At 40.2% G+C, this 24,594-nt stretch overlaps 1 protein-coding gene across 3 annotated transcripts in view; it reads left to right on the forward strand.

Annotated features, from left to right (window-relative positions):
* LOC117412328 (angiomotin-like) overlaps positions 1-24,594 on the forward strand; it is a 46,989-nt gene that overhangs the window by 9,716 nt on the left and 12,679 nt on the right. Inside the window, exons 1-8 of one of the 3 annotated variants that reach the window (XM_058989092.1) lie at positions 10,736-10,848; positions 12,916-13,071; positions 13,627-13,687; positions 14,998-16,141; positions 19,697-20,105; positions 22,186-22,330; positions 23,046-23,138; positions 23,304-23,449. In XM_058989092.1, coding sequence (XP_058845075.1) covers positions 13,627-13,687; positions 14,998-16,141; positions 19,697-20,105; positions 22,186-22,330; positions 23,046-23,138; positions 23,304-23,449 — 1,998 coding nt within the window. In that variant the 5' untranslated portion in view covers positions 10,736-10,848; positions 12,916-13,071. Of the gene's footprint in view, positions 1-10,735; positions 10,849-12,915; positions 13,072-13,626; positions 13,688-14,997; positions 16,142-19,696; positions 20,106-22,185; positions 22,331-23,045; positions 23,139-23,303; positions 23,450-24,594 lie in introns of those variants that run through there. The other 2 variants (XM_058989091.1, XM_058989090.1) reach the window with 2 other exon arrangements.

A 24,594-nucleotide genomic window follows, 5' to 3' on the forward strand; every position in this document is an offset into this window, starting at 1 on the left:
TGTATATTTTTTTTAATCACGCATTTATGTTTTAAAAATATTATTCTCATTGGCAGAAGAGAATAATTAGATGCTCGTGCACGTTCAGCCGATTTTGGCAATCGCTGCCAATACGTGGCTATATTAGTTCTGTTCTTGGGATATTAGCGTGAACATTTTAGGGGGTGTAAAATCCTTGTTGCAGGAGGATTCGCAGTATTGTTCAGATCGTTTTCTGATACGTCATATGTTATGTATAAGATGTTAGCATCTATACTGCAGTCCAAAAACGCCAGTTTGCGGTTTGAGCAGGAGAGAGCGCCTTTTCTACAGAATGCGCACGAACATTGAGTTGTATTGTTACCAAGGAGATTCCAAAGCTTGGACCACAATTGTCCCAACCAGTCAGTCTATATTGTTAAAGCTGAACATATGATGTAGTGTGTGTGTGTGTGTGTGTGTGTGTACCTGTATATATTAAATGATCAAAATTCAATCAGAAGACCATAATTAAATGCAATGCAGTTGTATGCATTCTAAAAAAAAGGCTGGTACTCTGCTCTTGTTTGTACACAGTTGGCTTTCATTTCAACTCATTATTGAGTCCTGCTCACAATTTTAAGGACTGTGGAGTTTAAAGGAATGCTTTTAAGGAAAATAATGATTACATTTCTGACAGGCTGTGACTGCAACAGCAGTGAACAGGTAACTGTCTGTGAAATCACAGTATGCCCACTTAAGCCAATGCTTTGAAACCTCAGGATAATTTATGCTTGTGCAGAAGGAGCACACTGAATGTGTTTCATGTTTGCATTTATTTTGGGGATCTCTTAATACATTACATATAAAACCTGGTACACATCAGGCTTATTTAACAAGTTTGTTCTATTATTCTATCTTATGGGTTAACTTATGTCTATGGATGATGTGATAATTATGTTGTATTACATGGAATAAATTTAAATACTCAAGTCCTTGTTTACAGAGGTAGCTAGAGGTCAACTAACAGTACAAGCTAACCTCAATTAAATATAATGTCCCGGTGAGAAAAAACATTATGGGTTGGGCAAACACTTAGAACTGCTGTTACCCATTTCAATCTGAATATTAAGCCTTATTCATGGAAGCTGTGAACCATAGATATATCACCTCCCAGAGAACTGTCACAATCATAGTTTTTAACTACCTTGGACTTGAAATGATATATTCCTTGGTGGACAGCTGCACCCATTCTAGGGGTTTTTCCTCAAGCAGTACTCGAGGCATTTTTCAGACAAGACAGAACTTGGTTTAATCGTTGCCATGTTCTCTGTTGAATTGAGTGCACACCGGTCCCATGGAAGCATCTCCTCACAGCTCTGTGAGGGCCTCTTTAGTCCTGTTCTCAACACCCTCTGCCATTCCGTCCTGACTTGACAGTCCCCTTTGTTTCCACTGGCAGCAGATCAAGATCAAACCTGTTTCAATTGGGGCTCTGTCAGCCTCAGTTAGGATTGCAGAGGACAGGAGACTTGTAGGAAGAATGGAGGGCTGTGAATCAATTTTATTATCAGGGCAATATTGGAGGTAGAAGAATTCATTTCTAAATGGCATTTACACTAAACCTGCTTCATATAGTGTAGGCGATCTACAGTACATGTCCAGTTGCATATTGGATTTCAGACAGCAGATTGGAACGATGTGAGATTTAGATAAAAGGTTGAGAGAGAGACCCTAGATGAAAAGCTAGTACACTAACCATAATCTTTTGTCTTCCAAGCTCACATATGGATCTGTTAACTTACCTGAATCAGAGGTGAGTAGCTGATTCCTAATTGCTTAATTTCAGATCTTTTTCAGCAAAAAACTTGAATGCATAACTTGAATGCAATTGGAACAGGCTGTTCTTCCATAAGAGCCCTCATGTGAATAACACTTCTGTAGTTTTTTGCATTTTCAGCAAAAAATTCTAGTATGATATTAATACTGTTCTGCAAAATGGGTGGTTTTGTTGCAATTAGTTCACTGTCCTAGATAGCTGGAAAGTATGTGTTTTTGTTGGAATGGCAGTTTTTCTGGAGAGGATGGCTGTGGGATTTTGAATTGTAGTAATTGAAGTGTTTTGTACTTCCTATGTGGCCCATGACTCTGAAAACAGAGATTGTTGGCAGGTTAGCTGTACCGTACAGCTAAATGTATTTTGTTGGCGAGAGCCATGTTTTAAACTGGACTTTAGTGGATACATTCAGTATATGATATCATGTATTGTTTGTATTGTGACACAAGAACAAAAGCATAACGTAGTTCATTCCAGTCACCAGAAGATTCTCAAATGAAGAATACCTGCTCTCCATATCTCATTTAATTAAAGTCCATCATTTAATCATTTAATCTTATTATGCATCATACAAGTAGCCCAATCAGGATCATCACGTGTTTAGCGACTAGCATACTGAGGTACGTATCGTATTGTGACCCCCGACTGGTCTTAAACACTGTTATTTGTGTTTATCTGTGAATGTAGTACTTATTATCAGGAACAACAGAACTAGTATAATCAGGGGTTACCATTGCCCTGTGCCTCTCAATCCCCACCTAAAACTAATTTCACTTGTGAATTGACCTGGGTTCAAACCAAGGGCTCTAGAGGTGGAGGCATGAGAGGCTAGTGAATTAGCCTGCTACCCTTTGTGTGGCTCATTTGTTGCTCTCCAGTCCTTGTTCCTAGGGACAAGCGGGTAGAAGCCTGGAAGGAGTTGGATGGTGACTCAACTGATCAAGTTGATCAAATCAACTCATGAATGCTGAAAGAGTTGCAGTAGTATACTGTAACTAAAAAATAAAAACTTACTATTGCCTTGACAGTGGTTAGACATGCCAGCTGCCCAGACACATACTGCTGGGGAGAGCCCCAGAAATATCTATTTCAGAGTCTTCCTAATTGAGAACCCAGCATTTCAGCGTCCCTGATGTGAACTTGGCTTACTTTGTAGGGCTTTGGGTCGGCTGTACTAATCCTGTATCACACACATGTCCGTGTGGATTAGTAAAGAGATTTGATCAAACTGTTCGCTTGTTTGGCCCGGAAACTCAATTAATGGCTGTAAACAGTTGCTACCTGGTTCAGTTGGGAAATAACAGCTAATTGTCTTTGAGCATGGCTCTGGGGTGATCAAGGGGGACATTCTGTTTATATATATATATATATATATATATATATATATATATATATATATGTAATATACACACACACACACACAACTGTAGGGAGAGGAAATGAAAGGGGAGGGGTGTTAGTTTTAAGTTGGCATCCTTAGCAGCCTTCCAGTTTGAGTTGATCTTTCAGATTTCTTGGAATGAATTGTGTTTGGAGTGAGTACAGATTTTCCATTTCAAACCTGGTTTTGCTTGTTTAGCTGTGGGTTTCAAGACCTAATACATGTTTAACAGAAATATTTACATCTGTGATGTGAAATTCATTCTAATCGAAGTTTTGGCCAAAGATTACAAGTGAGGTGGGTTTTTACTGTAGTTGTGTTCCGTCTTATCTTCGAAATACATGGAAAAGCCAGGCCTGTGTAAACAATGAGAATCCAGTTTTAGTTTGTGGGAGGGAAGCTCTTGACAGGATGTGACTTTGTGATGAAGTTGTGGCTTGTTTTGCTTGGCACTTCATCTTGCTGATCATTTGTGAATGGCTGGTGTTTGAGTGAGACAAGCTCCCCTTAACACACAAAAGTAATGAGCATCTCACTGGAAAGAGTAAGTAATGAACTCTTACTACTTACTATAGGACAACAAAATTATCCATACAGTATCTATGGACTTGGAGGAGTTCCAGTTTTACCGTCGCAACACTGAAGACAGTTCTATGGAGTACGCATTATGGTTTCTTATAAGAAGGACTGTAAATGGCTTATTTCACAGTCTAAAAATAGGTATTACAAGATATTTCACAATTTAAACATATTTATTAAAGCAGAAAAAATAGTGTTGCCACATTCAAAAAGTATCAATGTCTCTATAGAGATATTCTACAATAAATGTGCCTAAATATTTATTTGCTTACCTGAAAAACAGTAAATGCTAAATTGTAGAATATTTCATTTTTGTTTGTTCACTTTCTAAAGACATTCTATTTTCACCATCAGTGAATTATCAAACAAAATAAAAACATAAAATACATGTATAAATAACAACAGACATGTGAAATGTCCCCTTCGTGTACGGGACAGAGCGATCTTTAGCAGAAATATTTCTGATCTTTGATGCAGCTGGTGTCTTTCATTGAAGACATTAAAAAAAAAAAAATCAGGCAACTTAGTTGGGGCTACAACAAATTATATTGATAACTAAAGATTTATTTTATCAACATGTACCCTGCTGGGATAAGCAACTGGCAGACTTTTTAGAGCATTTTACAGCACCAGCAAATCCACCTGTATTGCATCAGCTGGTTTAATTTAGGTGTAATCCTTGAATAGGCACAGATAGATGTGTTGCAATCCAGGGTGATTCACCGGTGCTGTAAAATGCTCTAAAACACTAGCTTTGGCTTATCCCAGTGGCGTACAGAATGATTATCTCAACACCCAAGTAGGGGAAGCAATGTGTAAAACTTATTTTAAAAAACTATATCTCTAGGCACCAGGGTTGACGTTTCCCTAATTTGAAAGGGTTGGATTGGCCAGTCAGATGTCCAGTTGTCCGTTTTCTGTTGTAGTCATGCCATTGAGTGGAAACATGTCTTTGTTGGTTGGATCTCCGTGTTGTGTCCTTCGCCCCGCTCCTGAAAAATGTTTCCCTGTGCACCTGGAAAGGAAGAGCAATACGCGCCATGTCTGTGGAATACTGCCTTTACCAGGAATGAGAATTTTACTTAAAATGTATTAACACCAGACTCAGGAAACCAAAATTTAGGTAACCTTTTTACACCTTCTGTGGGCAACTGCTGCTTCTAATAGATATGAACGTGGCAAATCCTTCTGGCTTTGTAGGGCTGCTTGTTCAGTGTCCTGAAGGGCTGTATTATGCATAATAAGATCAAATGATGATTTAATGACTGCAAATATTGTTCCATAACTCCAAATTGATTAGTTATGGAGAGTATGTGTTCATACCACCGATAAAACACGTATTCTTCTTTCCATGACCGCTGGGTGAGCTGTGTTGTGCTTTTGGTGTTGTTTATCTGTATGTGTCAGACTTACAGTGGATAAGGGTTAAGTGTTTACAGTGACTGATGGCTCTTATTTGAGCTGTGCTGAATGTCACTGATATGCTTGTGTTGTTTTTCTTGGATGTTAAATTTAAGACTGTATGTTGACTAGTAGATTTACATTTAAAACTTATGTAAATTGTCATTTACAGTTTAAATTATCATACTTTTTTTTAAAAAATATGGAATTTGCAATTGTCGGCAGTGGAATAGCCTGGACCCGTACCGCCGATTTCCAGGCTATAGGGCGCATCCTGCACTCCACGTGGAGTGCCTTTACTGGATACGTCACCCAAGAGCCCCCTAAAAAAAAAAAAAAATGCTTTTAGCATTGATTTTAAAAGTTTAACAAAATTAGAGATCCTCAATAATGTCTGTACCAAGTTTCATCATAATCCGAGAAGCTGTTATCAGGCTATAACTAATACAAATGTAAAGTACAATGTATGGGCTAACATACAGTGACCTGCATTTCAAGCATTTACTTAGTGACATCTAGGTCTTCAATTCCCTATTCGATTTCCATTAAGCTAATCCTTGCCGATTCTTATTCTGTACTATTGTGGTGTATTCTGGATGCACTGTATGCCATGACTTTCATCATACAGACAGCCATGGGGGCAGATGTATGTTACTGACCTACTTATTACTACATATTTAAAATCTAAGTGTGACAAATGTACAACACATGTGGCTATACACACAATACAAGGGCCTCCTGTATAAATCTCCACAGGGGAAAGTAACTATTCTGTAGAATACAGAGTGAAACTGGAGATGTTAAAATATCCGAATCCATGTCTACTGTAGCTTAATCACACACATTTATTCTGTAAAGTATGCTGTGCTTTAGTGTGTGTGATATATGTTTCAATTCCCTGCGCAGTCAGTGCTGCGGGAGAGGGGGGTGTAGTCTCTGGAATCGGAGAGGAAGTTTGTGAGCAAGCTGCCAAAGCATCCTGCTGTATAAAATCCAGCTGAGGCCTCTATGAAAGTGTGTGTATCATATCCCTTTTCAAGATAAGCAGCTGCGCCCATTTCAAGTCTTGTAATAAGTTAATTACACAATAAATTCGTAAGTGGGAAAAGCAGAAAAAAATTAATAAATAAAAATTGCAATTGGAGGGAAAAAGTAATTTAGTGCCAGAGATTGAAGTTGTGTTTCATTTTAGCAGCACATGCTTTTCATTAGAGTGGGGGAGTTTGGACGTCAGTGAGCGGGGAAACCACATAATACAGAGCCCTGAGGATGGAAAATGCTTAAAATGCCTGTGGAGGGCTTCAGAATGCTGACAGCAGGCAAACACGCCAGCTAGTTTAGTTACCAGGCGCCACCTTGCTTGAAACCCCTCTAAAACACCAGGACTGTGCTTAAACACAAGGGGCAGGGGCAGCTGAAGCGCTCTTTCCTGGAAATCTTTTGTTCCATGGCTAACAATAACTATAGTGCGGTAAATTCATGGGAAATCACACCATACATGGGTTTCTCAGAAGAAATGTACTTTTACAGGGGAAAAGTTTGCTCCAATTGTTTTTCTGGTTCTTCTCATGTTTATTTGAATTCTTTTCATGTTCGTGCCTTGTAGTTTTACTGGAAAATTTAAAAATAATACATTGTAAAAACAAAATTGTTATTTATTCAACAGATACTGGGCACATGAAGTGTGCAAGCAGATAGCATTCTTACAGTTTGATAAAATCCGAGATGGAGTCAAGGCTATTACACTAGCAAGGGAGATGGTTGGCTCCAAGCACCCACAACGTGTTATAGCTATTATATCTGGGTATAGCTATTTTGTTTAACGTCCTGGATTTTAATGAAACAAAAGTGAGATGTGCTGTCACCCAGCGGCAGGCTTTTCATTGTGATTTGGCATTCCAGTGAAAGTGAATTACAGTGACATTCCACTTATTGTCCTATAATACTGGATCATTCTATGGACACATTGAGCACCTTTTAGACCAGCGAAGATGGTGCCCTCAGTGAAGTAGACAACTACAATCCTTTTCCATGTTCTCTTGATGCTACCTGCTAAGGTTCATTGCTCTACACTGCATACTTTTACCTGACATATTGATGGGCAAGTCATGTCAAGAGACTACTTCATTACCTATAATAATAATAAGTCACATCTCCATTGGAATCTATTAGCAGCAACTACAGTACACTATATTGGGAGTTCAGATCTCACACAACAGGATCTATATGAACAGATTAAGTGCATTAATATCAGGGGTTTTTGTTATTGAGATTTAATGACTTGTAATGTGTTTGTAAGTGTAATCAAGCTGAGAGAGTTTTCTTTTGAACTCTTTGTACTTGCTGTATTACAGATCCGACTTGCTTCGCTCATGGGCCTGACAAGCAAAGAGTGTGCGAGAATGAAATACACACTCAACTTGATTAGAGGTAGCCACCGAACACTTAGAAACGTACATAAGAAAATGGAGGCAGCTGTGCCTACTCCTGTATTTCCAAGCTGTATTACACGCCTGAATTTGTACGTGTGTAGATTACGATCATGGGGCACTGATGAAGGCAGTAGTATACAAGTTTGCTTTGCTTTCTCCTTGTTTTAATTTAGAATTAGTGTTTTAGGTTCTGGATGTTTGTCACTTTTTCCTGGAGCGGGAATGTTGTATTTCCTGTTGCTCAGTTCTCACATGCATCTTCTCTCTCTCTCTCTCTCTCTCTCTCTCTCTCTCTCTCTCTCTCTCTCTCTCTCTCTCTCTCTGTCTCTCTCTCTCTCTCCTTGAATTTCAATTTCAAAACAAGCTTGATTTCAGGTTTTTTTCCAAAGCAATTACAGTCAACACAAGTTAACAAGAACAGCATACATGTTAGTATAAATTATTATAAATAACAGTAGCACATCCAAACAGAAAAGTGCTGTGTTCTTAAATTGGATCTCTCAGACTGTGACAGGTAACCGCATATGCAACAGCTTGAGTTGTTGTTTTCTTGAACATTGGTGGTCAAAACTTGGGGACCAAACGATTGTATCCAGACTTTCATAATGTCAAACAAGGGAGCAGAAGACCGTCCCTCTACCCTTATAGATTTAGATTCCTATCCACTGCTTTTGTTTGTGTTCATGAAATTTAAACTATACTTAGCAGAAACATGATTTTGGGCAGCCTATTAAGGGCAAACAATGATCTATACAGGGATTACAAGGTACTGAGTGTAGTTAAAGGGAAATTTTACCACATGCTGTAGATGAAACCCGGTTGCGTTACTGCATTGCTAGGAGGGTTCCTTCATCGAGAGTGAATGAATTAAAGCAGCATTTTCACAGGGACACAGAGCTTCTCTCGTTTTATTCTGTTTTGAATTCAATCATCTACAGCAACACAAAGAGATCAGGTGACTTCCTCACCACAATGTACCTTGACGTGATTTTGTTTTTAAAGAAGGTGGCCTATTAGCCTCCTCATTTCTTCCTGCTATTTTTTTTTATGTTGCGTCTGCGATGTGTGGCACTGTTTGGAATGTGCTCAGTTGTGTGGTGTGGCACTAAGGTGGCGGTTGTTGCTTGGGGCCCAAGTGCAGTGTAGAGTAGAAGCAGGTGTGACAAACAACTAGCGAAACTACCAGCAAAGTGAAAATAAAATAGTGTGGGGAGGGAATCAAGAAACTCAGACTAGTTTTGTATTGTTTTGTGTTTTAAAATGTAACATGATCATAAAATGCCACCAATAGGGTCGTGTATTTCTCTTCTACAAGTATATCAGATAAAAAAAACTTTTGATCATACAAAAAGAACAGTAGTTTCTAGTTACTCTAAATACAAATATTGTGGAAGATGACTGCAGGGTATTTGAAAGCATGTGAAGAATGATGTGGGCTTACTGTAAACATTTCATAACATGGTTTATATAACTGTGTAATTGTGTCAAGTTTTTTTTTTACTTTAAAAACATGCAGTGCTGACACTGTAACATTGTTATAGGCACAGTGTTATAGTATCATACAGCAAGCGTTGCGATATCTACTGTCAAATGACTTTTTTTCATATTCGGTGGTCCCGAGTGAGTATTTTTCTTCCCGGATCTCATTTTCGGGTGAATCGCACTTTTCCAAATTACAGCTACAGCTTGATCTAAGGAATGTAATTATCTGAATGGTTAACTGTAGATTTGATCATACTTTCTTTCCAAACATTGTGCTTGTTATAAAAACAGAACACTCCAGAACATTCTTTTCCTCGAGGATAAACAACTCGCCTGTTTTGGGTGTTACACGGTGGGGTACACTTTCGTCTGTGATTCCATACTGAGGGGGCAGCTTCATTATCCCTTTCATCCTCTGAAATCGCAGTAATCCCTAGCAGCACACTGGGCACCATTACCACTATTATAGTCAAAAAGTCACTCCACCTACAGAAGACCCTTTTTATTTTAGCAGAGAGCCTGTTTGAAATAGGTTCCCTTCTCCATTAGGACTCTTTGAAACAGGTGAACCACTTGAGACGGATGCTACTCAATCCGACCACATCAACCATTTTGATTTTTGCACGCGGGTATGTTAATCAGGTACCCACTTCATTTCCATAACATTCCTCATACTGTCAGAATTGGGGTTTTGTGACTGTTCTTATCCTTCGTGGCCATTTTTTATTTTTGCTCGGAACAAGAAAAACAGTCAAAGTTAAAACACGGCCACAAAGCCCTCCCCAGCGGTCAGAAAAGCTTTGATATTCAGGACCATGGTGTGATAAGAGTTCCACAGATCTTCCATTGCACACACACCTACAACCCTTCCCATCATCAGCCGCAAATGAAAGAAACACTTTGCAGGACTTGGTTCACTTGAGTCGGGACCCAATAATAACAACCAACACATTTTATTTTAAAGAAAAAACTAAACATACATTTCATACATTGTTCCAGTTTCCTGCTGAGTCCCTTTCTCTCAGGTTTAAAAAACTAGAACACAATATTAAGTCCACCTCCGCGATGTATACAGTTTAGCTCAGTAAGTATTTCCTGTAACATGTTATCGGTATAACAGAACGCTATTTGGAACAAAGATCTTTCTATTTTGTTTCCTGAACTATATATTGCTGTGAGGAGATGCAAGAGTCTTGCTGTCTGGCTCAGGGGAACGCAGGGAAAAGCATGTTTCTAGAGGACAGGAAGCCTGTGTGTCTCTTCAGCTAAAATACCTTTCGGTTCTGTAAACACACTGAAGTCTAAACAATGGGATTGTGGGAAACTGAAGACTTAGAGGTGTAAGAACCTAGAGTAAAGTAAAGTGGAAATTAGTTGGGTTTAAATTAGTTTTTTTTTGTGTACAGTGAAAGTAGGGAAGGCCACAAACTGTGCGTACAGTCCATGAATCACATTTTAGCAGGTGACAGCAGTGGAAAGAAACCATTTTTGTGGAAAGAAACCATGTTTATGGTGATTTGTGCTGCACAAGCAGCTTTCTGAATTCTTGTTTAACCAGTGATGTATTTTAATAAACAGGGAAGCTGCGCCCTTGGCACTGTTAACAGTCACTCCATTGCTTTGGTATGAGGGTGTGAAGACAGGCTGGCAGGCTTCCCACCCACCTGTCCACAAACCACACCTGAAGGAATTTCTAAACCTGGCTAGTTAACCCACAACAGTTTCTTAGGAACAGGCTCTTCATGCAGACACCTGCTCTATAGAGGGGGAAAAGATATGTAAGTAAGGATCTCTACACTCTGCTATAGATTTGAGCGCAGGATTGAGAAGTTTCATAGTAAAGGAGCATTTACAAGAAACAAAATATTCAGAACAGACGAGTGCTGTCGTATTGTAGTATTGCATTACTATTACTTTTCAATGGGAACATGCTGGACATGGTAAAATTGAACTAAAAAAACGTGGATATAATTGGTAAAAGATTTAGACTGAGATTTTATAATCCTCCATTGTAAACTGGATATACATTTGAAGACTTATGGACACATGTTTTCTGGTCGCGGTTGTGATTTATTTGAACCTGGTAACAATGAACAGGAATTACTGCTATTCTCTGTTTTCCAGTAGCATCTGGTAATATTGATTAGGTAAAGACGAGCGTAATAAAATGAAATACAGAGTTGTGTTCCATTGTAATTACTTTAAATCTATCAACCAGATACCTTTACAAGAATGGATTGTTTTCATTTTTCTATTTCACATTTTCAAATGAATGCAGAAATGTACAGTATCACATTCTGAAAAAGTACCTAGATACATTTAGAAATAAATATCATTTTATGTAGTCTCCCTTATAAAAGTTTCCCACTGTAAATGTTGCAGTTTTCCAATGGCTTTACTGTGCATTTCCTCCACCCAGTCTACTTACATACAAGATATCTCAGTACCATGAATAGATAATCGTCCACTCTTCCAGTTGTTTTTAATTGAGCTAGCTGCTTTACAAGATCAGTGATAATCCAACATGCAGGGTGAGGGATGTATTTTCCTTGTCATACCATTGTTTACGAAATATCTGGGTATCCCTGAATAGATAATCATCCCCTCTTCAAAAATAGGCAAAACATTTTTTAGTAAAATGTATCTATATGCTACCAGTGCAGAACGGCTGTGTGAGTCCCCATGGGGTTTCAAGACTGGTACAGTGTGCAGTGTCAGATCTGTCTTGGGGTATTTTGTTGCTCATACCCACAGCTGTTTAACATGTATTTTTTAAACTCAGTTATAATATCATAGGTGCAACACAGATTCAGCTAAAAAAAAAAAAAAAAAAAAAAAATACACAGAGCCTGTCATGTAAGAAATCCCATTTGAAAGAGTATTGTAAAGCCATGTATATCATTTTCTTGCAGTTTTTTCACTGTGGTATTGTGTAGTACATAGTACAGAGTAGCATCTAAGTTAGATATTAAAGAGACATATTGAAACTAGCTAAAATCTAAAACAAGCTGAAAACTGTGAATTTGTCAAAGAGAACACAGCCACCGAATCCATAGCAGTGGATGATCTCCTATTTCAAAGTGGATTCAGTTTTTCATACTAACATGGTTTAATTGCTAAAAGAGGTGGGCAATCAATGACATTTAGGATAAACACCTTACAGTGGGCTGAATGTGTGTTCGAATGATCTAATGTGGATTATTTTCACAGACACTTATAACTGTTTCCTTTCTGAATAAAACAATACACGAGTTCACAGCGTTCTTCCCCAGAGCGGATCCAGTTTTCATTTTGGCAGGTAGTTGCGTGAACTCTTTTTTTTGTTCTGTTTTGTTGCTATTTGGATTTTTGTCAAATGTCACATTTTAAAGTTTCCCACACTCTGGTTACAAAGTTACCATACGCCGTTGTTAGCTTGAGGCAGTCCATAGCTGCTGCTCTTTATCTGATAATGTTCCTGAGCAGCTTTCCTTCCAACCCTTTCATTTACGATACCGTTGCGTGACCTCACTGTATTTAATGCTGCTAATACTAAATAATCACTCTTTGCAATTCATTGTGAATAGTGTAGCTCTTACTCTGTTTTCCTGTCAGATGCCATTCCAGGAACACAGCTGCAAAATGAAAATTCTTTGGGAGGAACGGGAAGAAACTTACTGGTATTTCCCTCATTCTCTTTTTCCTCCCGACGTCTGAAGTTGTACTGTGGCGACATTACCTCTTCCTAACCAAGCTTTTAGTTCAGCCCATCCTTGTGTTAACCCCAGCACTGAGGGCTGGCACGACACCCCACCCCCTAGGAAAACTCCATTGTTCTAGCCTGTATGTGTGGCTTCCTGTTGCAGAGTCCCTGGGTGTGAAGGATATCGCAGAGCGGCTGTGCATTGTGGAGCGGGTCGAGGAGGCTCTGAGGCAGCAGGACTGTGAGGAGTCTGGGTATCTCCGGCATGAGCTCTCCATTATAACTGAGGAAGAGGCTGAGCGCACCTGGGCAGAGGCAGGTAGGTGACAGGCGGGAGGCAGTGAGGCACAGGCAAGCAGGAAGCAAGGTTTAAAGGCAGGTAAACACGGGAAAGGGTTGGAAGAAAAGTCTACTGTAATGCTATGTGATACAGTGTTTTTAAATAACAATATAACATAAGAATTTTGAAAAGTAAATTCTTATGAAAAATATTATTATTATTTTTATTTTTTTTGGCACTGAACTGAACACTCACAGAATTATTATTATTTTGTTTGCCTGACTTAATCTCGCCAGCCTGATTTTGGAAGGTAGTTGCTGTAACATCACAATTGTCCAAGATTTTCAGTTCCTGTGGTTCATATGCACAACACATCAGAACTGCAGAAGCAATGGGGTGTTCTAATACATTTGCACATGACATTATATAGATGTATATTCTACGGTCCAGTGTTATTGTTTTTTGTGAGGGGAGTGAGATTTAAACAGGAAAGGGTCAGTTGAGGTTGATAGGAGACAGACATAGGCAATGAAATATAAGCTGCTGTAATGAAACCAGCACATGATTTGTGACATTAATATTTATTCACCACAGATGTTTCGGACAAGCACTTCCTCCTCCTTCAGAATGAGAAGAATTACAGAACACAATAGATGTAATATTTCCCATTCATTATTTGTTGATACAGCATTTGCCTTAAGGCTGCTCGCCATGTACATATATGTTCACCCTACAGTGCTGTATAATGTGTGTGTGTGTGTGTGTGCGTACAATACTATTGTTGATCCAAAAGCATATTTTAAATTGTTTTACATTAAAAGGATTTTGCAGTTACTTTACGGTAGGCACAGGTAAATGTATATGGAAAATGGCAGCAGTCTTAAACTTAATGTAGCATTGTTTTAAAATGACTTTCTTTTGACTTCTCTTTAGGAATACACACCAGTCTGTTCCTGCAGGCCAGTATTATGAAGTGTGTGTTTTATATCCTGCCAAGCTATGCTTGGGTCTATCTAAGGCCCCAACATGTGTATTTAAATTAGTGTTGAAACACTTACTTTACTGGACTTTATCCCCCAGGCCTGTTAAGAGGCGGAGGCGGGGGGTTTCCTGAGCTCCATGGTGTCTCCAGACGCTACTTGAGTTCAGAAGTGGTCTGGGTTAGCCATGACTCATAAGCTGTTCAGGGGTTTACAACACATTCCAACACCATCAGGAGAACACACAGACACACACGCACACCGCGCAGACGTGCAGATTAGTGTCTCCAAAGTGAAACGGCTCCCCATTTTTTAGCACCATGCTGGGACAGTTAATGAGCTGTTGAATATTACTTACAGTATCATTTGCCCTGGCAAATGCATATTTAGAGATATAGTTAGAATAAATATCCACTCAGTTGTACTGTACATGGCATCAAAACAAAGCAAATTCCCTTTATATAATTCCCTGTGGATCTCAGAGAATAATTGCTGGAAATGGCTAGTGTGAGCACCCAGACTGAGCTGCAAAACTCATTTGTAAATCCTATTCAGCCATTGAAAAAAGCCTGTTTTTTGGTTTTTTTTAACATGACGAACAAGTCAAGATTATTGTAAAGAACATCTAACTTTTCTAAGTCATTTTGAAACGATACAGCAAACATTACTATTGAAATTGAAGCACTTCCTGCAAAAACATGTTTTCAGTGTATCCAGGTCTTGCTGTATCAAGGGTGCCCTGTACTCTTTGATACCAGAAGCTATTTATCCAAAAAACCATTTACCTTGCACGAGCATTGTCAAAATGCTAAGCTTCACCTTCAACTAATACAACAAAGGACTTCCCACATCAAAAAAACCACTTGGTATGATTCTGCATGAAATGCTTCAGTTGTGATACAGCTAGCTGAAAGATCAGCACCCAGTTTGGGTTCTTGTGCCTGAACACTTTGGAGTAACATGTTTCCAAACTGTTCCCTTTTAGGGCACGTGGAACGCGGCAGAAGCTCTTCCTTCCATGAAGTCCACGGTTTCCGGGAGTTTGACATGAGGACCGCGGAGGAAGCTTCCGGCAACAATAACAATACCGTCTTACAGCGCCTCCTGCAGGAGCAGCTCCGCTATGGCAATCCCAGCGAGAATAGAAACTTCCTGGCTCTCCACCACCACCAGCAGCAGCAGCAGCAGCAGCAGGGCCCGGTGAGCGGGATCGGATACGCGGGAGTGGGCCCCCCAGGAGAGGACCACCAGATGGTCCCCCACTTGGCCCGTCAGGAGCCCCAGGGCCAGGAGCTACAGGTGGACAACAACGTGATGGAGAAGCAGTTGACCTTGCGGGGCGGCCAGGGTCCCAACTCCGAGGATCTGCCCACCTACGAGGAGGCCAAGGTGCAGTCTCAGTACTTCAGGGGCCAGCAACAGATGCCGCCAACCGTAGGTGCCGCCTTTTATGTGACCGGGGTGACCAACCAGAAGCTGAGGACGGAAGGGCGACCAGCTGTGCAGAGGGTGAGCCCTGGGAAGGTGCACCAGGACGACGGGCTGAAGGACCTGAAGCAGGGCCATGTCCGCTCTCTCAGTGAGAGACTCATGCAGCTCTCTCTGGCCACCAGCGGGGTGAAAGCCCACTCACCAGTCACCAGTGCCCCTCTTTCCCCTCAAGCCCAGACCTCCTCGGACCTGTACCAAAACACGCCACCAGGAGCTGACTTCTATAAGCAAGGGGGCCAGGGCGGGCAGCACCCCCAGCAGCCCCAGCACTCTCAGCACTCTCAACACTCTCAGCACTCTGTACACTCTCAGCAATCTCAACACTCTGTACACTCTCAGCAATCTCAACACTCTGTACACTCTCAGCAATCTCAACACTCTGTACACTCTCAGCAATCTCAACACTCTGTACACTCTCAGCACTCTCAACACTCTCAGCAATCTCAACACTCTCTGAAAGGGATGGAGCACAGGGGCCCACCCCCGGATTACCCCTTCAAGAACATGTCCACCTTGCCCATGGCGTCCAAGCCTCAGGAACACGGGCATTACTACACCGAGCAACGCGTGAGCCAGCAGGCCAGGGCTGACATGCCAGTCATGAGGTACCAGCCTCCACCAGAGTACGGGGCCCCCAGGTAAGTCTGCATTTTAATAAGAACGTCATCTTGATTCAGTGCCTTTTTTTTATACCATGTAGGATATGTGACACGATATTGCTAGACTGAACCAACGATTCTTTTGTATGAATGGCCCAGGTAGACGGGCATAAAAAATACACCCCCTCTCGCCCTTGTATAGCTACCATTATGCAGCCCAATAACCCTTCACCGAGCCTTTATAGTAATCTAGTTCTCTGTGTAGGTTCGACTGTTGCTTCCATTCGCTGCTCCAAGAGTCACAGCCTTTTGCTTTAATTCTTCCTTACCCAGAGTCTTATGCCACTTGAATCTGAAATTCTTTACAATTGGTTTGCCAGTCGATCAATCAAATGGGAACTTTTATAGATTCTGTTTTCTTGCCTTTGGGCCAGCATTAAAGAGCCAATCAAAACCAAATGAAAGCAAATACAAATGTCAGGGAAGTCCCCGGGGATTGTCATTGTTCTCCAGTTTGTTTGATAAGACCGATCAGCAGGAGATAAAAAGGCAGTTATTTAAATGAACGTTCCGGTTGTGGGTTTCTCACCACACACTATTGTTTGAGCTTTTGTGAGGTTGACCAAATACAGAAGTATGGAAATGTAGGACACCTGAAAGACACCTGTAAAAGGGCGTTGGCAATAGAAAATATGAAGATGCATACTCTCCCCAAGCCCAGGACGAACAATTCAAGGGACGCGTCCTGGAAAAACAAGTAATGAGTCATCAGGTATGACATTCCTGTGGTGGTGGTTTGAAATGAGACAAAGCAAACACACCTGTACAACCTACAGGTACCTCAAGGGTCAGCAACATTCTAGCATTTGAATAACAATAGTAACCAGAGCTAGACTGGAGCTGAATAACTGACCTGTGTCAGGACCACACTTCACATACCGTCAAGTAATCGCATGTCTCCAATACGCACCCGCTCTGCTGGCAAATATTGTAAATAAACGCCAGATCTCTGTCATTGCCATTGAAGCTGAGCAAGATGAGAAGGAGCTTGAGTGTAATGAACTGCTAATAAGTGACAGCGATGAAAGTGACTCTCATAAATAATAACAATAGAAAACGTAATTTAAGGTAGGCCTACATGTAATGCATAGTTGTTTAATGCAGTTATTACGTTATTAAAAGTTTTGATTATTTTAAGCGTGCTGAAAGTAGGCTTGATACAGACCTCTTGGTGTACTTTAACATGTTTTTGTTGTATTAACAATGTACAAGTTTGAGATTTAAACAATACATTATTTTTGATAATGATACTTACTGCTTTTATAGTCCATTTCAAAAAAAACATTTTAGAAGTTGCACATAAAAAGACTGTAATACTTTCGCTTTATACTTGATGGTGTACCTACAATACAATGTGATATTGTTATAAAACAAAACTGTTACTTGGTTCCCTTGACACACAACCTTTTAACAAAGTTGCTGGAATGTTTAAATTGAGTTACGATGTTGCTACAAGGTTGTGTGTTTCTTCTCAATGACCGCATGAAGCACATGAAGCTAGTGATCTAATATGAACGTCTCCAATACGCGCCGGGTCTGCTGGCAAATATTGTAAATAAACATCTGAGGCGTTTTAATAGAAGTTTTACGGTATACCAGGTAGTAACTTTTTGTTTTGAGATTAAAAAATATTAAGAGTTTTTATTTAGTTTCACTGTGTTTTACTCGGCACGTCTCAAAATCTCAGAAGGAGTTGACATGGCTAACCTGAAAAAATACTTTAGCACAGCACAGAAACCAGGACCTGAGGACAGTGCTTGACATTAAGTGAAGATAGACTTAGGACAAAGGCAAGGAGACACTTCTTCACACAGAGTAGTGAGCGTATGGATGGGTTACTTGAGGTTGCTTGAGGCTGAATCACTTGGATCCTTTAAGACCCAACTTGACAAAGTTCTGAGATCAACCATACTAGGAACCAGGCAAGCATACATGGGACGAAATGGCCTCCTCTCGTTTGTACATTTTCTTAATTTCTTATGTAGTATTTAAACTAACTAAAATATAAAATATTTCAATAAATCCAATTGGATAAAACTATTATTCCACATAGTGTGAATGTAGCTTAAAATTCTATATATTGCATCATAATAGAGGTGTGTACCGCTTGTATTGTGATACAAGATCAAAAGCACAACACAGTTCGTTGTAGTTCAACAATTGCTTCTTGATTGTGAAATCTTGCTAGTATGAATACATACTCTTCCCACATCATTGCATTTGTGATAATCCATCATTATTCATTTGATCTTAAAGCACATCGCACAAAGAAGACCACCAGGGCCGTCGCATGTATCGTCATACAGGCATGTATCGCTCCACGATCGGGATACATATTATATTGTAACATTAGGGTATCGTGTTGTTAATTATTGTCACATCATTTACAGTGACCTACTTTTTCACAATAATGACACCTAATTGATCTCAGCGACCACTAGTCTGGCTCTCATAAAGCTGTGCCTAGACATGTATGATAATTATATGATTCTACATTTTGTGAATGAAGTTCATATTTGCCTGGAGGAGACGGTAATTGCCCAACGAGCTGGCTTACCACTTTCTGGAAATGTATACTGTCCTACTGCAGCCCCTAGCTTATATCTGTCTCCCACATTACAGATGAGAGACCCGGAATGCAGGGCTAGGTGCACACAGCTGGGGATTCATATATAGTCATCATTACACAAACTGCCTCCAGCCATTCTCGGGACGAACCTCAAAACTAGCACATTACACATTGAAGAAGAATGCTGCACTCGTTTGATTTTCATCATACCAAGCATGTTGATACTTGCAAGTGTTGCAACTAAGCAAGAAGATGACTCTGATTAAATAAATTCACTGTTTAGAATTTAGTTATTCTTTCCAACTGAACTGACAATAATAATGAATCTGAACCAAATGATGTATCATATCCTAATGCATTCTTTTTTAGTTCTTTGCCATTTCTGGATGGATATTTTGGATTCAAAGTAGATTTGCATATACTATATACTTGTTTGCATTTTTTTTTAGCAACCTGAAGGTGATGAATCCCTTCAAACATTCATTCAAACAAATCTGCACATTTTGATTCTCCGGAATGCATTTGGAATCTCTTGGAATAGTAATTGTTTATTGTGATATTAGCAATAATATGTTTAATCTTTGTTATTTGCTAAAAGTGTGTTATCTTTGTTATTGGCTAAAAGTGTGTTTCTGACAGTCATCTAAAACTAAACAGGGTCAGTGGCACTGCTACTGAGATAGTCCTGTCTCTTCCTGTCCAACAGGAGTTGCTGAGGGATTGGGATAGGGATGGGGGTTTAAAGGGCCATGTAATTGGACAGTTACTTCACAGTCTCCCCAGTGGGAGGCAACAGTGGTGTGTCTGTATTTCAAAAAGCCAGCACGGGAAGAGCAGACAGGTAAAAAAGAAAGTGTGTGAGAGAGAAAGAACTACTAACAATGACGATTGTCCCATTTAATAGGAGTTCAGACTCGTGGCTCGTTTCGCCTACGCTCACCCTCGCTGCTGCTTTCTCTCTGCAGGCAAAACCAGGAGAGCTCGGGGCACCAGCAGCGGCCGGGCCACCATCACAGCCCCACGTCCTCCATGACCTCCCTGAGCTCCCTCTCACTGGGACAGTCTCCAACCACGAGTGCCCATCCCCAGAGCCAGCACCCAGGGGACCCCTACTCGCCAGGCCCTCGCCAGCAGCACCAGGGAGACCCCTACGGCCTGGCCTCCCCTCCTCCCCGGGGCCAGCAGTTTCAGGGGGACCCCTACCCGGGGCCCCCCAGAGCCCAGCAGCATTTCCCCCCCAGCCACTGCTTCCAGGGCGACCCGTATGCCATCGTGGCCAGGGCTCAGCAGATGGTGGAGATTCTCTCAGACGAGAACCGAGTTCTCAAGCAGGACCTGGACGTGTACAGCGACAAAGTGGTCAAACTGCAGAAGGTAAGCGCTGTTGTGATTGGGATGGATTGATAAATGCAGAATGATTGGTTGATCGGGTGCAATGGAGACTGGCAAGACTGGTACATATATCAATGTGGATCCATTTCAGAAATCCGTATCTTTGGGTTGGGATGATGACTCGTTAAATGTAAAGTAAAACCTTGATTATCCAAGCTTTGTTATCCAAAGAACCCTTGGTTGTATCCTGTTGCGTGCTGTGCTCTTTGCTCTTTTGTCTTAGAAAGTTTGCTAACCAGCCCCCTGTCCCTAGTATTTACAGTACAGTGTACCATTGTATTTTATATTTTTAAAAGGGGTTGTATTATAACTTTTTTTTTTTTAGAAGATTTCTTGATTATGAAAGTCACATTAACAATGTTACTGTTTTTTAATTTGATTAGCCAAACCATTCAATTTTCCAAACACCCCCTGATCCCAATTAGTTTGGAGGTTTTAATATTCTGTGTTTAAGATTGTGTGATTATTCAGCAAAGATGTTTAGTAAGAAAGGATGGATATGACTGGTATATTTAGGAAAATGTACTTTGTGTTTTATTTTACTTTTATTTTCTTGCAAGGTTTACCTACATTATACCCACACAGTCCTGTTTTACACATTGTGCACTCACCTTGCAAATACAGTTTAAGACAAGCATGCTGCAGGGTGTGGCCACATTATTATATTATTGCTAAGAAAGAAATAATATTAGAAAATATTAGAAAAGTCCTTGCATCACAAAACTGACTCTCTCTCTTTGATATGTGTAGCCACAGCCAGCCCCCTCCCAAGAAATCAGCCTGTCCTGTTTCTTTGTATGTTGTCCATCTGTGTCTTCCGGCATTTTCAACTTCCAATGAACCTCACGTTATTATTATGCTCATCCATCCTGGATTCCAAACAAACATCTCGGAACGGAAGAAATAAACCTTGTGTCCTGTTGCAAGCTTCCTTTGTTCTTTTAATAACCAGATACATGATGAATGATAAGCAACTTAAAAGCATAACCCTCTCGGCTCCACTGCGCTCAAGAGGGGGTTGAGAAAGCCTTGCCGAATATCACAGTTACAGCTAACTCACATATTCCTCTTGTTGTTTAGAATGACTTTATATGTCATTTTCCGTTTCATTCATCACATCCTGGTGACTTTTTAAAACTGAGAAGTTCAAAGCACCCTTTCAGCCTCTATACAGCTCTCAAACATGTCTGGTACACCAGAGTGTAACCATTAACCTGTCCCCCGGAAACACTGCCCCAACTGGATGTGTGAAATAAGAACATAAGAAAATATACAAAAGAGAGGAAGTCATTAGGCCCATCAGTACTCGTTCTCCAGTCCTGGTTTCTGTCCTGCACTTGACGTATTGGTAATGGCTAATTTTGTCAGCTTCTTTTAAGATTTTAAAGACTTAATTGTTCTAGGATACATAAATTCAGTTCCCCTAACCTATCTTCATAGCTCATTTCTTTAGGCCCTGGGATTAGTCTGGGTGTTCTTCTTTGGACTCTCTAAGGCCACAATGTCCTTTTGGCAATTTAGTGATCAGGAATCAGTAATCTGAGGAAGTTATACAATCTCATAATAACCTCCTTGGATTTGTACTCTACGCTTTTGACTGTATACCCAAGCATTCTGTTTGCATTTCTAATTGCTTCCCCATACTTTCTGGTTCCTAAATAAATCCATTCACTGTTAGATACAATTCAAACATGCCGTGCTACTGCTGGACATTAAAAGTGCATTTATTCTTTGCCTGAAAGAACTAGAATATTTAATTGTATGCTGCATTGTGTCAACCTATTTGTTCTGTGTGCTATTTCTTTCTGATGTATTTCTTACATCAACTGGGTGTTGCAGGGAGCTAAATGGTTATTAGAAAATATACTGTCTTAATATGTTGTCTCATTACTTACACCAGACTGGTATACATAAACTCATACCAAATTAAAAACACATTTCATTTCATTTCATAGTCTACAAAAACACATTTAGTTTTAGTACAATTGTTCTTAGTCAGTGCCATGTGGAGGTTAAATGTACTGCAGGAGTCTTTGTGTAATAACCCGTTCTGCCTTCCCAGCTGGAGATGGAGATCCAGCACGTGTCAGAGGATTATGAGAACCTGGCCAAATCGTCAACCAAGCGGGAGGCTCTGGAGAAAGCCATGAGGAACAAGCTGGAGGGGGAGATCCGGAGGCTGCACGACTTCAACAGGGACCTCCGAGGTGAGGCAAGGGGAGAGCTCTGTCTCTTTAACCTCTCCGCTGTCAGGGTTGGAGCAGACTGTCATGGACAGAGTGACTGAAATCTTGAGGTTCTGTACTACTAGCAACAGGTCTAAAGCCAGATTTCAGTAGAGCAAATAAGATTCTGGAGTTTTATTTAGTTAATCTTTCAGAAGTAGATTTCAGTATTTGATGCAGACCAGGAAAAGGGTAAGCTATGGCTTACATGAAAAGAAGCCTGCTGCAAAAAGGAGTATTATTTTGACATACTCTGACATTTTGGACAAAAGCTTCATGGTGTTAATTGCACTTGCCAGAATCGTTGGCGTGTATCAGAATAATACCTCTTTTGTGCAGCGAGTTTGATTTTCTGTAACTCTCTTTTCCAACACTGCCCACTTGGAGACACGTTCTTGAAGGTGGAGAATAAGGATGTAGCACCAAGTATATATTCGTTACAACCGCAGCTTATTTGTTTAAGGTATTAAACTGATGTAATACAATCAGCTGGGGCTTGGTGGCACAACAAGTTCGTTCACTAGCCTCTCGTGCCTTTCACCGCCAGAGGCTTGGGTTCGAATCCAGCCCAAAGTGAAATGAGTTTGATGGTGTAAACCCACATCACAAAACTCTTAACTGTACACCAGATTGTGTTGCAGAACCTTGTTATATGTAGTTCTATTATAATCAATGGATTTTCCTCTTTGAACTGTAGAGCGAATGGAGACGGCTAACAAACAGCTGGCAGCTAAAGAATATGAAGGCTCTGAGGATAACCGCAAGACCATCTCTCAGCTCATTGCACAGAGTGAGTGTCTACCACCGGTCCAGCATACAGAACCCTGAATTTTCTAAAACCTGCTTTGGACATTCTGTTGAACAAGCTATTGAGAGTATCCGAAACCGTGGATATAATGAATGAGAATCCGCTCCATACGTACATTTGTATGTCATTTTCTGTTTGTTCTCGTAGACAAAGAAAATCTGAGAGAAAAGGAGAAACTGGAGATTGAGCTGAAATCCCTCCGTTCTGCCAATGAGGACCAGCGGAGACACATTGAAATCCGGGACCAGGCTTTGAACAACGCACAGGCCAAAGTGGTCAAGCTGGAGGAGGAGGTAGGAAAAATGTTGCGGTCAGTGTGCTGGGAATGGTTGGACCTTGTTTCACTCCTAGGAGAGAGCAAGGCATGCGGAAATATTATTTTAATGATTTATTTACCAATGTTTTGGGATTTTTTTTAGTCAGTCTAGAGTTTTTTGTTTATTTATTTTATTTTTTTGGTTTTCTCAGTGCTACCATTTCCACATACAATATGAATGCTTTTTCACACATTTGCATCATTAGAACTGCTCATTAGAACCTGGGGCTGTATTGCTGTACCTATATTGTGCCAGTCAAGTAATAAAGACACATTTTAATGCCAAAACAAAACATGTATTGTCACTGGGGCCTTGTTCTTATATGAGAACTTGGTATCATCAACTGCTTAAGGGGATAAAGTATTTTTAATGTGAAACACCATAAAAAGGTTAATCTGCAGCAAAGAGCCAGGGCCTCTTTTGGAGTCAGCATTTCTGCTCAATAGAACCCTCTTCACCTCCCCCACCACAGCACACAGACTGGGCCTCTGTGGAATGGAGCATGGCAGCTTGAAGGGAGACCCTTGCAAAGTCTCTTCATTTATTTATTTCAAATTGTTGACACAGGAGCGTTTTACTGCGATCTCAATCACAGGAACCCTTGGTCTGTACATACAAGTTGCATGTTGAAAACATTAAAATACAATTACAGTAAAACTTCATAGAAATTAAATAATGTTGCATTATTTAATCAAAATGTATTAAATCAAGCCAGGGAGGTTTCATAGTGAATACAGATACTGTATAGGACCATAATCATTCAAGTTTCTCTCATTAGCAGTGTGCTAGATTGCTGTTTTTATGGACTTCCTTACCTAAAGTAACATCAGGCTGGCCAAGATTAGTACTAATCAGAGTCTTTTGAAACCAGCCATGAAGATGAAATGTTGTAAAAAGTGTAGTTTGCATCAATATTTTCTGGAGAAAATATTGAAATACAAAACTAGAAATAACTTTGGATTGGCTTTCAAAGAACAACTTGGTACTGATCTGAAATAACAGGTACCTTAATGTGTCCTTTTTGTTCCATAACAGTGATATTTTAGAGCTATACCAAGTATATAAAGCTTGAAGATCACACATAACTGAAACAATCAGATATTAAATTCAATTCAAACATG

The sequence above is a fragment of the Acipenser ruthenus genome, chromosome 16 (genome assembly GCF_902713425.1).
Source record: "Acipenser ruthenus chromosome 16, fAciRut3.2 maternal haplotype, whole genome shotgun sequence".
Classification (NCBI taxonomy): Eukaryota; Metazoa; Chordata; class Actinopteri; order Acipenseriformes; family Acipenseridae; genus Acipenser; species Acipenser ruthenus.